At 40.0% G+C, this 12,709-nt stretch overlaps 1 protein-coding gene across 1 annotated transcript in view; it reads left to right on the top strand.

Moving 5' to 3' along the window:
* The first annotated feature begins 508 nt into the window (after window positions 1-508).
* The window catches only part of Dcx (doublecortin), a 67,027-nt gene continuing 54,826 nt past the window's right edge, over window positions 509-12,709 (top strand). The window contains exons 1-3 of the mRNA XM_028767484.1: window positions 509-604; window positions 2,357-2,742; window positions 9,232-9,572. Of these exons, the coding sequence (XP_028623317.1) occupies window positions 2,379-2,742; window positions 9,232-9,572 (705 nt within the window). The 5' untranslated portion in view covers window positions 509-604; window positions 2,357-2,378. The remainder of the gene's footprint in view (window positions 605-2,356; window positions 2,743-9,231; window positions 9,573-12,709) is intronic.

Genomic DNA, 12,709 nt, shown 5'->3' with positions numbered 1-12,709 from the left:
GTGCCACTTTTCAATTCTAGCCTTCATGATTTCTGTAACTATTTCCTCTTGTATTGTCAATTTACCATTCCTGCTGACTTCCTTTAAAAAACAATCAGTGTTGAATGCACAGCCAAAATGTTAAAGAATTTACAGATTTTTATTTTCTTTGAAGAAGGTAAAAAGAAGGGAGCTGTAATTTCTAAGAAACTTGATTTGGCCTGCTGAGTCCGGCCACTAGGCAGATTAGGCCAAGGTTTTAGCCAAAGTAAAATTGGCAATTTTCTAAGAGAAAGGGCTAGCACATTGCTCATTAGAGCATTCTGAGCTTGCCTATGCAATCTTTTTTTTTTCCTACCCTGCAATTTCCTGTGGGTTATAAACGAAACCTTTCTAGCTGTTAATGCAGGCTGTGAATTGAAGAAAAAAAGCATGTAATTAATCATAGGAGGTTGGGGGGTGTTCGCTAAGCTTCAGTTACAGGGGAGAAGCTGGACAAGGCACTAGGACCTAGAAGGCAACTATCCACCCTGGCAGGAATTTCTTGCTTGGAGCTCAGACAACAAAGGCATAGAGAGATTGGTTTTCTTTCTCTCAGCATCTCCACCCAACCAGCAGAAAACCGGTGAGTGGGGCTTTCGAGTGATTTTCAAGCAGAATGTAACAGATGTCAAACGGGAAAAGCACAAGGCACACGGCTTTCTTTCTCTGTGTGTCCGCTTCTTTCTTCTCTTTCATTTGCCTTATTCTATAGGATTTTTGTCCTCTAAGATTCTACCTGGGATTTCCCTTTGGAAAAGTGAGTTTGTTGTTCCTTTGTTTTCACTATGATGCTAATTTAGAATAATAGCACTTCTGATTTGAAAGCATAGCTTTATTTGCACAGCCCGCCTGGGGAAAATGCTTGCTACTCATCTTGAGGAGGTGGGGTCTTACTACTGCAGGTTGTCTGACAGAGACAATGCTGAGCTCAGCACAGGTCATGGTGACACTGGAAAAAAAGGGGGAACTGAGCCTTGCAAGTATACCAGCTACCAGTCCCCCTTTATCTCCTGTCTCCCTGGTTCCTTGCAAATCTTGATGTGGCAGTATATAGCAGCTGAGCCCTCTTGCTTTGTGAGTCTTTTTTCCCCCATCTGTGAGGTGAATGCTAATAGTTTGCTTTTTCGTATCTCACATTATTACCTTTGTAAGCGGTCAGGGCTTTGGTTGTATTATTTGGTTGCATGTTTTTATTGTTTTGGTCGTTGTTGTTGTTTTTTTTTTTTTCTGGTGGGGATGGGTTCAGGGAGGCTGAAATCCAAGCTTGATAGATGACAATTATTATTTTCTTGCATCCATCAATACACCTAAGCAATAGACAAGTTTGAAGTGAATTGCCTGCTTTGAGGGTAAAATGTTCCTTCAGTCAGGGGAGAAACGAAGAACAATGAAAGGTGTACTCGCTTGTAAAGGTCCCATATGCTATTCAGGGACCCTTTTGGGAATCTTTCCACAATTATTCTATTAAGAGGTGTCGCTGCATTGGTCGGGGAGGGGATGAAACACCTGAAGGGAGAAAAAGAATTCTAATATCAAATGGAAATAAGAGGAAAGCAGAGCTTGCTAAATAACTGGTTTTTAGACAATCCCTCCCCTCTTTTAGACCCCAGCTTATTTCTTATGAATGCGGTATAGCGGCACCAGCTTGATGGGGAGAGGGTTTGATGAATAGCACAAAGACACCGGGTATTCCCTGGAGGCTGTCCCTTTAAAAGAGAATCCTAGTTTAGTCTGGGGGAGGGGATACACATATTAGAGCAGGAAAAAAGGGACTTGGAACAAAACTAATACACTCCGCTTCCTAGTCTTTGTACTGAGATGCAAAGACTGTTTCCTAAGCTGGGGATGCTAACCTTGACTAGTTCCCTCTCTTTCTCTTTGAGGGAATTTTGTCAGGCTATGGATTCATTTACAACTGTTAGTCATGTGGCCATGTGTGAAGTAGCAGATGCCAGATTTAATGTATTTTGCCCGAAGTTACAATTTGATAGGAGCCACTGTCAGGAAGCTTCAGGTTTTTAAGCTATTTCAACACCCCCTCCCCAATTTGGAACAATGCCAAAAGTGCCACCCTTTCTATCTCTTCCTCCTACCCCCCTCCCCACCATTCAGTCCTCAGCCTACTGCCCAGCCCCCTCCTTCTTCTCTATTAAGATCAATATTCCTGCAGGTCAGGGACAAGCAGCAGATGGGTCACAGGCTTTTTTCAACCAGTTCTTTTCACAGGCAGCAGATTGCAGCTCTGGATCTGGCTAATATTTTAATTCTTTTTCTCCCCCTCCCCCTTCCTTATTCTTTGCCTCTCCTTATCCCCACCCCTTTTTCTAACAATCAGGTTGCTGTGGTTCCACCAAAATATGGAACTTGATTTTGGACATTTTGACGAGAGAGACAAAGCATCTAGAAATATGAGAGGGTCACGGATGAATGGACTTCCAAGTCCCACTCATAGTGCCCACTGTAGCTTCTACAGAACCAGAACCTTGCAGGCATTAAGTAATGAGAAGAAGGCCAAGAAGGTACGTTTCTACCGTAATGGGGACCGATACTTCAAGGGGATTGTGTACGCTGTTTCTTCTGACCGTTTTCGTAGTTTTGATGCGTTGCTGGCTGACCTGACTCGATCCTTGTCCGACAACATCAACCTGCCTCAGGGAGTGCGCTACATTTACACCATTGACGGATCCAGGAAGATCGGAAGCATGGATGAACTGGAAGAAGGTAATTCAAGTAGTGAGTAGTGGGTGGTGGCCCCGGGAGGGAAAGGACATCCCTGCTTATGGTTACATTTTTAGTAGTCCTTGAAAGTTTGCCAAAGCATCAAGTTGACTGATGCTCAGGCTTCTTGATCCCAAAGTCACTATCAGTATCCTTAACTGCCATTCCTCATGGGGTTCCATCTCTGCTGAAGTTGAAATGTATATAGGTTTGCTCATGCTAAATGTGCTTATCTGACTGGGCATACAAAGAGAAATCTGAATTGGGACACTCTATATCTTGTTCATAGGTAACTCTGTGTAGTACCATTAAAGTAGGCCATGAAACTATTAGGGGAAGGAAGAATATATGATTGGTTTAACAGATAAAAATTGGACCAATATTTCTTATGGACTACTGGGAAATCATTTGGAAATTGCCATTCATTAGAAATACATGCCCCAATGTAGGAATTCCTGGATATGTTCACAGAGGATTAGACTTTTAGGTAAGTGGTTGCTGCTCAGCTGTTGCTTTGGAAAAAGCTCACTTAAGGGCGTGTCCATGAGGCTGAGATCATTGGGAGAGATACGAAAGGAAGCTGTAGGTATGTCTGGTATTTTAATGAACAGCATTTCTATTAAAGTAGGAATGAGTCACTCTGCCTAAATCCTTTCAGATCATCTCTAGACTTTGGGATTGCTGCTGAATTTTATGTGTTGACTGCTGAAAACCATGTAATAGCAGAAAAATCCCAGATCTTCCACACAACTTGTTCAACCATATTATCTTTTCTTAATGGATATTTAGAAAATAGATTTGGGATCATAGTGTTAATATTAAACTGACATATAAATTATCTTGATCAATTTAACCCATATGTACTGTAAAGGATAGCCTCAAGGAAAGAGAAACAGCACATTTGGTGACTTAGCAGGAGTGTCCCAGCTTTTAGGCTTCCTGTGCTTCTAGACAAAGGAGCATGAAGGTTTCCCTTATGCAAGGTCCTATTTCCCTCATGTAGTTATGGTTTTCATAGTATCCGTGTAACATGATTTGGGCAGGTACCTTATAAGACACAATGTCCACATAATAGTTCTTTCTGAGTCTCAGGATTCAAGACTAAGAGTTTTCTACATAGCTGACCTTGAAAATCTATGTGGAGAAGGCCTAGATGATTTGATCACATACAAAGTTGGTAGGCAAACATTAATGGTAGACTTTCCGGATTATCAAAGGATTAATCATTTTAGTGCATATCTTCAAATAAAGGAGGCCAGTTGGAGTCAACTCCAAATCTGGGTGGCTCAGTTGAGGGAGCTGTCCCACCGAGTGATCAATAAGGTATGCATAGTTCAATCAAATATATATCTTAGTCAAAGTTGAGGGATTTCTCTGTAATATCTTTTTACAAAAAAAGCACACTGAATCTTCAAGTCTTAATTTCAATCATCTGTGAACATGTAAAGGCCACAGTGCATGCTAGGTCAGAATTCTGAACTAACTGAAATAGTATTCTGAGTAAAAGTGAAACATGTTATATATAATAAAAGTGTTTTGCACAGATTTCCCTCATTTTCTTACACTTGTCAGCATCCATGTGTATATGTATGCATGTATATGTGTGTATTGAGAAAAAGGTGATGATAAATTATCTTAATTTCTTCTGTGTAGGTGATCAGTCTGAATTTTAAAAACAGACCACAGCTTTATTCTCTCTTGATTCCTGCTGAATTGAACCTATCTACCATTCCTGGGTGCAGTGGTAGTTCCTGATATGTTTCTAAACAGTATAGACTCTGGATAGGGATCAGTTAAATTTACTCCTCTTGTCTTCTGCAAATCCAAATTTCAGTTGATGGCAATGCTTTTTCAGTCATATGTTGAGGAAATCCAGAGGTATTTCTGAGAAAGTGTTGATAATGTGATAATTTCTCCCACTGCTCTAGAGCTAAGTGGGGAATGGCACTGGGCTAAGGAACATAAGGAAAGGGTTTTTTTCTCTCTCATTTCACTAGTTAGAGCTATTTGTCTAGGAAAAAGGGTCAGAAACTCCTTTACTCTGTTTACTTCTAGAAGAACGTGGACAGAAGATAAAAATTATTAATGCACACTGTTTCCTGTTAAACTTCAAGTTGAGAATGTTGGGAAAGATTTCTGGTGAAGAATCAGCTTACAGGATTACAGGAGCAGATTACAGTTGGAATACTGAAAATGAGATTTGTTTCAAATTCAGATCTGTTGACTTCCAACCTGTAGAAACTTGAGAAAATCAGCAGAAACCCCAAACTTCAGGGTATTATTTTTTAATCCATAAAATGAAAGCAATTGCTTTGAGAATCAATTAAGGAATGATATAAAGTGCTTTCTGAAACACTTCTCAGATCAACTGAGACAGGACCTCCAAGCATAGGGCCTCTCAATTCATTTTTAGAGTTTTTATTGAGTGAGTCTTTTGAGTATTAAGAGTGTTGGACGAGGCAATTTTGATGAGTCCTTTCCTTTAACAACAGTGATGCAGAAAGTAGAAATCCTCTTTTCTGTTCCCTTTTGTTTTGTAGATCTCACAGGAATATATCACACAACGTATTTATTATGTTTCTAAACAATCAGAACATTAAATATTTAGCCTAAAATTCGATAAGATTAAAAGCACATGCTAATCACACTGACCCCCTGGCATTGCTGCTACTCCTTTTGTCTGGTGACTCTGGTCAACTGTCTGTTGCTAGATGCAGAAAGGACCAAGGGAAACATTTTGAGTCTAAACCTCATTTTTCATGTCAACCTTTGCACAGTGTCTCACATACACCAAGGGTCTTGGAAAATCCACAGAGGATGTGGTCCTCATTAACTCTGTCCCCAGCTGGCCAATGAAAGCGATCCAATGCATCGGTGTTATTTCCTTTTGTCTTGCCTTTTCTTTTTCTTTTATTAGAGAATCATTCTCCATTTTTCCCATAGCTAAGCTTTCCCTCACCTTCATGTTTATTATACACACTCATCAATTTAAAAGATATATTTGTGACTAGCCAGTTTTTGTCTACGAAGACAAGGTTGAGCACTATTCATTATGTAGAACATTAGAAGAATACTTAAAGTCAGACAGTCTTGGATAATTTGAGCTGTAGGATGACACTGTGTTATCTAACTCCTTTACCACAGCTTACTTGTTCCAATGAGATGAAACCATTTTTTTCATCAACTTAGTCTCTAATCACCAAAGCAAGAGCATTTCCCAAAGCAGCGGTCTTAACAAAGTGATGCATTTAATGGGCATGTCTAATAATGTAATAAAGTATCATTCAATATTTTCTTTCTTGAGTTAGGGATCCCCAGAAGAGAAAGCCCATGGCAAAGTAGTTTTGCATTGAGAGATTATAAATACATACGATTCCTTGGAAAATGGAACCTTACTAAAGGTGAAGAGGAGGACACATTGGATCATGTTCCCTTTTGGTTATTGTTTAGAGCATTTCCCTCCCTCACCCCTCATCCCACAACAGGTTCATTCCAGCAAATTGTCACCTTGCTTGTCTGAGAAACAGCTTTCTTTCTCCATTCCCAGAGGGTGGAAAATGACCCCTGGAGCTCATGGCAGGGTGGAGACTCAGCTGTGGAAAGGTGTAATATGCCTCACCCAGCTGCAAGTGCTATCACTATCTGAAGCAGGCTGCCACCATCTTACAGAGATTTTCCTGTTCTTGTTTACTGACTGTGAGGGTTTCAAGGCTTGTGCCACCATGCTCAGCCTACAGCAGGCAATCGGTTCTTTGAAATAGTGGAACCCAGAAATTCTCACATTGTGCAGTCAGTACAGCTCAGGTCATAGACCTCTGACCTTGATGCATTCTTTGCTCTTCTTTAGCTTTGCTTCCTCCTCAGGCTCCATCCCCTCTCTCAGCTATTACTTCTTCCTCTTTCTGGTTCCCTCCTAGTTATCTGTTTCCTCAGACTAAGGACTTAACAATAATAATGAGAACTTATGAAGTGTTTACTATGCTCCAGTCTCTGAGCTCAGAACATTCCACCACTGGACTTGTGCCTCACAGCAACCCTATAAGGTAGGGCTTTTATTAGCTCCCCCCTTTACACACAGTTTGCAGACAAGAGACTGCTGCCAAGGGAGTCAGGTAATTTGCCAAAGGTCACGCAACTAGAAAGTGTCAGGAATCACAATCTGACTGACATCACACCAGCTGTTCTTTTTCCACTGCTATGTATTCAGGCCAAAAGTAGAGAGTGGAGCGATTAAAATGTACCCTCAGAAGGTGCTCAACATAGATTTGGCTTAGTGCTGAGCCCTGTGGAAAGTTCTCGGGTGCCATATGATACTCTAATTATTTGCCATCATGTTCATTTTCATGGGGCTAGTTAATCATACTTGTAGTTCAGAAGCTTAGAGGTTTAAGAGGCGGCAGCATGTATAAAAACAAGTCCATATCCCTAATGAGGGCCACACAGCTGACTCTTCAGAAGAATCCGAGGATGAGTGAATCATAAATATAAAGCCCTGGACATTTCCACTCCACCAGTTGTCTGACAGAGTTTGAAAGTGTATGGAAAGTAAAGGGAAGCATTTGATTCAAATGCAGTGACCTCTTGGGAGGTGCCCATGAATATGACAAAGTACAGAGGCAGGAGACCATTTCTAGTGTGTGTGTGTGTTGTGCTGGGGGTATAGGCTGTGAATATATAGAGGACATGAAAGGTCCCCTTTACCATTTTGAATCATACTTTTCAGACTCTAGTCTCTAAACATTGGTGTGGTGTTGAATTTGTATGCCATGAAAGCAACAAAATCAGGGTGTCTCTCTTAGCTTGTGTCCTCAACTCCTGAACACATATACACCAACCAGGGCCAGTGCTTATGATTGCTTATAATCCATGTCTTGGTTACCCTACCGTAACAGACCATTAGTGAGATTAAAGCAGCCTTGTGTCCTGTCCTCCTCCTACACACACATACTTGTCCCCTCAATGCTACCCTGGAGACTGCCACTGAGTCTTAGCACTAACCGAGAAATTATTAATTCACATGACTTAAAGGATTTGGTGCAGTCAATATTTGCAAAGAGAATGAATTGTCAGCCTGGTGTTTCTGAATGTCTCTTTGTTGGTCTCCTGCTGAGACCAAAGTGAGCAGGAAAACCATCAGACTTTAATTGTGTTTAATTTGGTTTTTCTTTTTTCTTTTTCTTTTTCTTTTTTTTTTTTTGCACTGGCTAGGAATTATCTATTGTCTATGTATTTAGCTTTATTACTGATGACTTAAAGCCCGATCAAATCACTATTTCTGCAGTTCAACCTCTGAATGAACTTCTTATACCTTAAGGCTAATATGCTTTACTCAGTAAATTCAGCTCTTCCTCCCCCCGCCCCAAATATACTTCTCCCTCAGGCTGAGCCTAACTTGCTTCCAATGTTCTTTAGTTTCTAGTTCCAGGAGTATAATGCCCTCCTCTTGCCTCTGGCCACTGCATTTCTTCCACTCTATTAGTCATTTCCCACAGCCCATAGTAAATCTAAAGCTTATACTAGACCTTTTCAATTCAATCAGGATACATAATGCAGTCTCCCACTCACTACTTGGGGGCAGCCAAAAGCAACTGATGGGAAATGGCACCAAATACACAGATGTAGCATGCAGCATTTAGGAGAATGGAGAAAGATGTAAAGGGGGTAGTAGAAATAGAAGAACATATTTTCCAAAGAAGAGCTAGACTTGCAAACACTAGGGATGCAATCCTCTGTGTTTGGAGGGGAGGGGTTGTTACTTAGATGCTTTCTTCATTTAGAGTGGGATAAGCGGTAAATAACACACTTATACACACATTTAGACATTCAGTACATGTGTGTTCACACCCATGCATGCACACACGTGCACACACGCATGAAACACACACACACACACACACCTTTCACATTTCAATAACTCAACTATTTAGCAAGATAGGATGATTTGGTGTTTGACCAAATGTCTACTGAATGTCTGATATGTAAGGGTTTTTTTGGGTTCACTTTAATTTGAAAGAAAAATAAATTAACATTGAAAGTCTTCTTTGGTTCATATTATAGTAAAAGTAGCACACATCATATCAGGAAATAGAGACAAGTTAAACATGTTCCAGTGGTGCATGAAAGTTAGTGAACATCATAGAAACTGGAAAGCATTTACATCCTAATAGTATCATATTGATTGTATGAACTCTACTTATTAAATCATACTTAAAGGTGTTTGCGATATATGTGTATGTGTATATCCCTTAGATTTACAAAGTTCTTTAACTAGCTATGCCATTGTATTGAAGGGTATTTAGCTGATTACTTTTGTATTTGAATAAGTCATCAGAAGACCCATTTAGGAACTGGAGGTAAGGTTGGTTATTATGTCAACATTTCACCCAAAGCTTTATTTCAGTATGAGTATACTATTTACTATAGCATAAACTTGATTTGCATCTGCATATTTACTACTGAACTTAACACTTAACCATTTATTTCTTCCCTTAGGGGAAAGCTATGTCTGTTCCTCAGACAACTTCTTTAAAAAGGTTGAGTACACCAAGAATGTCAACCCCAACTGGTCTGTCAACGTAAAGACATCTGCCAACATGAAAGCTCCCCAGTCCTTGGCTAGCAGTAACAGTGCTCAAGCCAGAGAGAACAAGGACTTTGTGCGCCCCAAACTTGTGACTATCATTCGCAGTGGGGTGAAGCCTCGGAAGGCAGTGCGTGTGCTTCTCAACAAGAAAACAGCCCACTCTTTCGAGCAGGTCCTCACTGACATCACAGAAGCGATCAAATTGGAGACCGGAGTTGTCAAAAAACTCTACACCCTCGATGGAAAGCAGGTCAGTAACTGTGTAAAGTACTTTCCTCGTTTTCCCAACTGATGAATCATCATATACCTAAACCATTATTCATGTTTGAGGGTCTCTCCCTCCAAGTTCTTTCATCCTCAACTGACATTTCTATCTCATTTGAGAGAAAGAACTTCTCAAGACAAAACAATGAACCAGAAATTGGTTGCTTTGAAATTCATTATACCTTTGGCCTTACCAGGCATAGTGATCAGTTAGCCCCCAAGTTCTTTATTGGCTAAGAAAAAACATGCCTTTAAAACTAGGTTTTACAAATTGATATAAATTTATATATGGCATGATGCAACTTTAATTATTCAATGCATATGATTATTGAATACATATGACTAAGGATATGGTTTGTCCCACTCATTTATAAAAGATATTCCCATGTTTGTGCTCTGCATCCGTTTGGATGAAAAGAAGTTGAAGTGACCTTCATATTTATATGAAAGGAGGCAAACAAGGGGAAAGCACTGAAAGTTCTGGTGCATTGTCTTTGCCTTACACTAAGATATGTATTTCTTTTCCATCTTCCATGTGACATAGCTCTTTTAATTTGGTTCCATGGATGGCTTGCGTGAGAAAAGAACTATTTCAGTATTCTAAAATTAACCCAAGAAAGATGCTACCATCTGTTCCCCTCCAAATCAGGTTCCTCATGTCACTGGTTACACTACTGAAGTGCCACCTATATTAGTATCTGGGAAAGAATGCAGCCAGGCGTCTCCAGAAGACAGATGCACCATTCTCTTGAGCATAGAGATCTGAAAATACTTAACAAAAATGTTCCAAGGGAATTGGAACAGTGGCTGGTTCTATTGGCTCAAAAGATCATTCTGGTCATACATCTAGAAGACAAGTGTGGATTATTATCAGTCCATAATCCTACCTCTTAAAATATCTCTGATAACTGAACAATTATAGTTTCTAAACTGTTTATTTCTGTATATCAAAATGACTAAAGGGTGTTTAAATGCAGAAGTATGCCTCTCCCCATAATTACTGATATGTATTGCATGCTGCAGGATTTCAAATTTCAGGAAAAGTCATTTACATGGTATGCACTTAACAATTTTGATACATTTGTATCTTCTTTCTACTTCTCATCCTTCTGTGCCCCTAAATGCTTAGAAACATGGATTATAGTTCAGCTTCACTGAAAGACTCTGTCTCAAGGCAATAGGCAGAGAGTGCTAGAACAGGAGACCCATTTTCTTCTTCTGTCCTCCATACAAGCCTCGGCACATAAGCCACAGGCATCACATGCACATAGCACAACCATTCAAACGCACACATACTACAAGTATTCACATACAAACACAACCACACAAGCACCCCCCACCAATTCACATACACACATATACCACAAGCATTCACACATCACACACACACAAACACACACACACATTAACTCACACACTATTTAAAACCAAAACTCAACATTTCATCTGTGCAGTTAGTTCATCATTAAATAAATTTATTGGCATTCAAATATCCCTTATCAAGCATTAGTAATCTCCCTGTACTTTACCTCTGCTATTCTTAGTATGGATTTCCAATGTTGCGTGAAGATCAATCACTCCTTGGTATTCTTGAGTGTTCCTACTAATGTGTAAAAGGTAACGTATGACTCTTAAGTTAATCACCTATCTGTCCAAAGAGTGAGTTTTCACCTCTGCAAGCCATGAGTAATGGAAAGCCCTCTCCAGTGTCTTCAAGCGTCAGTTAAGATTTCTTTAGGGAAGATGCTACAAAATACCAGAATGTGATAATGGTGTGTAAGTACAGAAATATGGGTGATGCTACATAGACAGTGTAGAGAAAGGAACTGGTTAACTCAATCAAAAGATTTGAATTGGTACTCTAATCTCCCATAGTGACAAATCACTTTCTGACTTTCATCAATTGGAAAGAAGCTTAGACAGAAATTCCAAGACTCAGATTCTAGGTTTTTTATCCACTATGTAGCATAGGGCCAATCATGTTACTATCCTGAGCCTCAGGATTTGGTTTTTGTTTGGTTGGTTTGGTTTTTCGAAACAGGATCTCTCTGTGTAGTCCTGGAGCTTGAGCTGACATTGAACTTTCAGAGATCCTCTTGCCTTTGCCTCCTGAGTGCTAGGATTAACAAATTGTACCATCACTGCAGGGTCACTTTAGAGGGTGTGCTATTTTGTAAGATGGTCTATAAATGGTATTCACACTGCTCTTATATTATGATCCTTTTGCTATCCGACATGATAAGAGGTGATTTTAAAATCTGCATTGTTTATTTGTCTTCCTTTTCTTCCCAGTATGGGCGATATAAAGAGCAGAAAGAGAAAGATTCACAGACAAAAGCCAGAGAATAAGCAGAGTGTTAGAATTGTGGCATCACTGCTCCATGGTGTTGGACAAGGGTGATTGATAGGTTCGGGTGCACAGCATCCCAGACGGCAGCACTATGTATTTTATTTTTTAAAATTTACTGGAGTTTTTATTTGTTGTACAAGAAATGTGTTTCATAATGACATGTTTGTACCTGTATGACTTTGTAGTTTGATCACATTCACCTCCACCCCGACCCCACTAACTTACCCTCTCCTTTTCTTTCTTTGTTTTCTTTCTTTTTCCTCCCTCTCTCATTTCTTTTTCCTTCCTTCCTTCCTTCCTTCCTTCCTCCCTCCCTCCCTCCCTCCCTCCCTCCCTCCCTCCCTCCCTCCCTCTCTCTCTCTCTCCCTCTCTCTCTCTCTCTTCCTTCCTTCCTTTCTTTCTTCCTTTCTTTCTTTCTTTCTTTCTTTCTTTCTTTCTTTCTTTCTCTTCCTCCCTCTCTCTGTCCCTCTTTCTTTCTTTCTTTCTTTCTTTCTTTCTTTTCCTCTCTCCCTCCCCCTTACTTTCTTTTCTTCCTCCATCCCTCTGTCCCTCCACATCTCTCTTTCTTCTTCATTTCTTTCCCCCTTTCTTCCTTTCTTTCTCTTTCTTTCATCCATCCCCCTTTCTTACTCTCTTTCCTTTTTCCCTCCCTCCATTTCTCTCTCTCTTTCTTCCTTCCTTTTTTTCTTCCTTCCTTCCTTTTTTTCTTCCTTCCTTCCTTCCTTCCTTTCTTTCTTTCTTTCTTTCTTTCTTTCTTTCTTTCTTTCTTTCTT

This window comes from Grammomys surdaster, unplaced genomic scaffold, assembly GCF_004785775.1.
Source record: "Grammomys surdaster isolate TR1022 unplaced genomic scaffold, NIH_TR_1.0 173, whole genome shotgun sequence".
Classification (NCBI taxonomy): Eukaryota; Metazoa; Chordata; class Mammalia; order Rodentia; family Muridae; genus Grammomys; species Grammomys surdaster.
The sequence above is the reverse complement of the archived record's forward strand: the minus strand, read 5'-3'. Positions and strand labels throughout refer to the sequence as shown.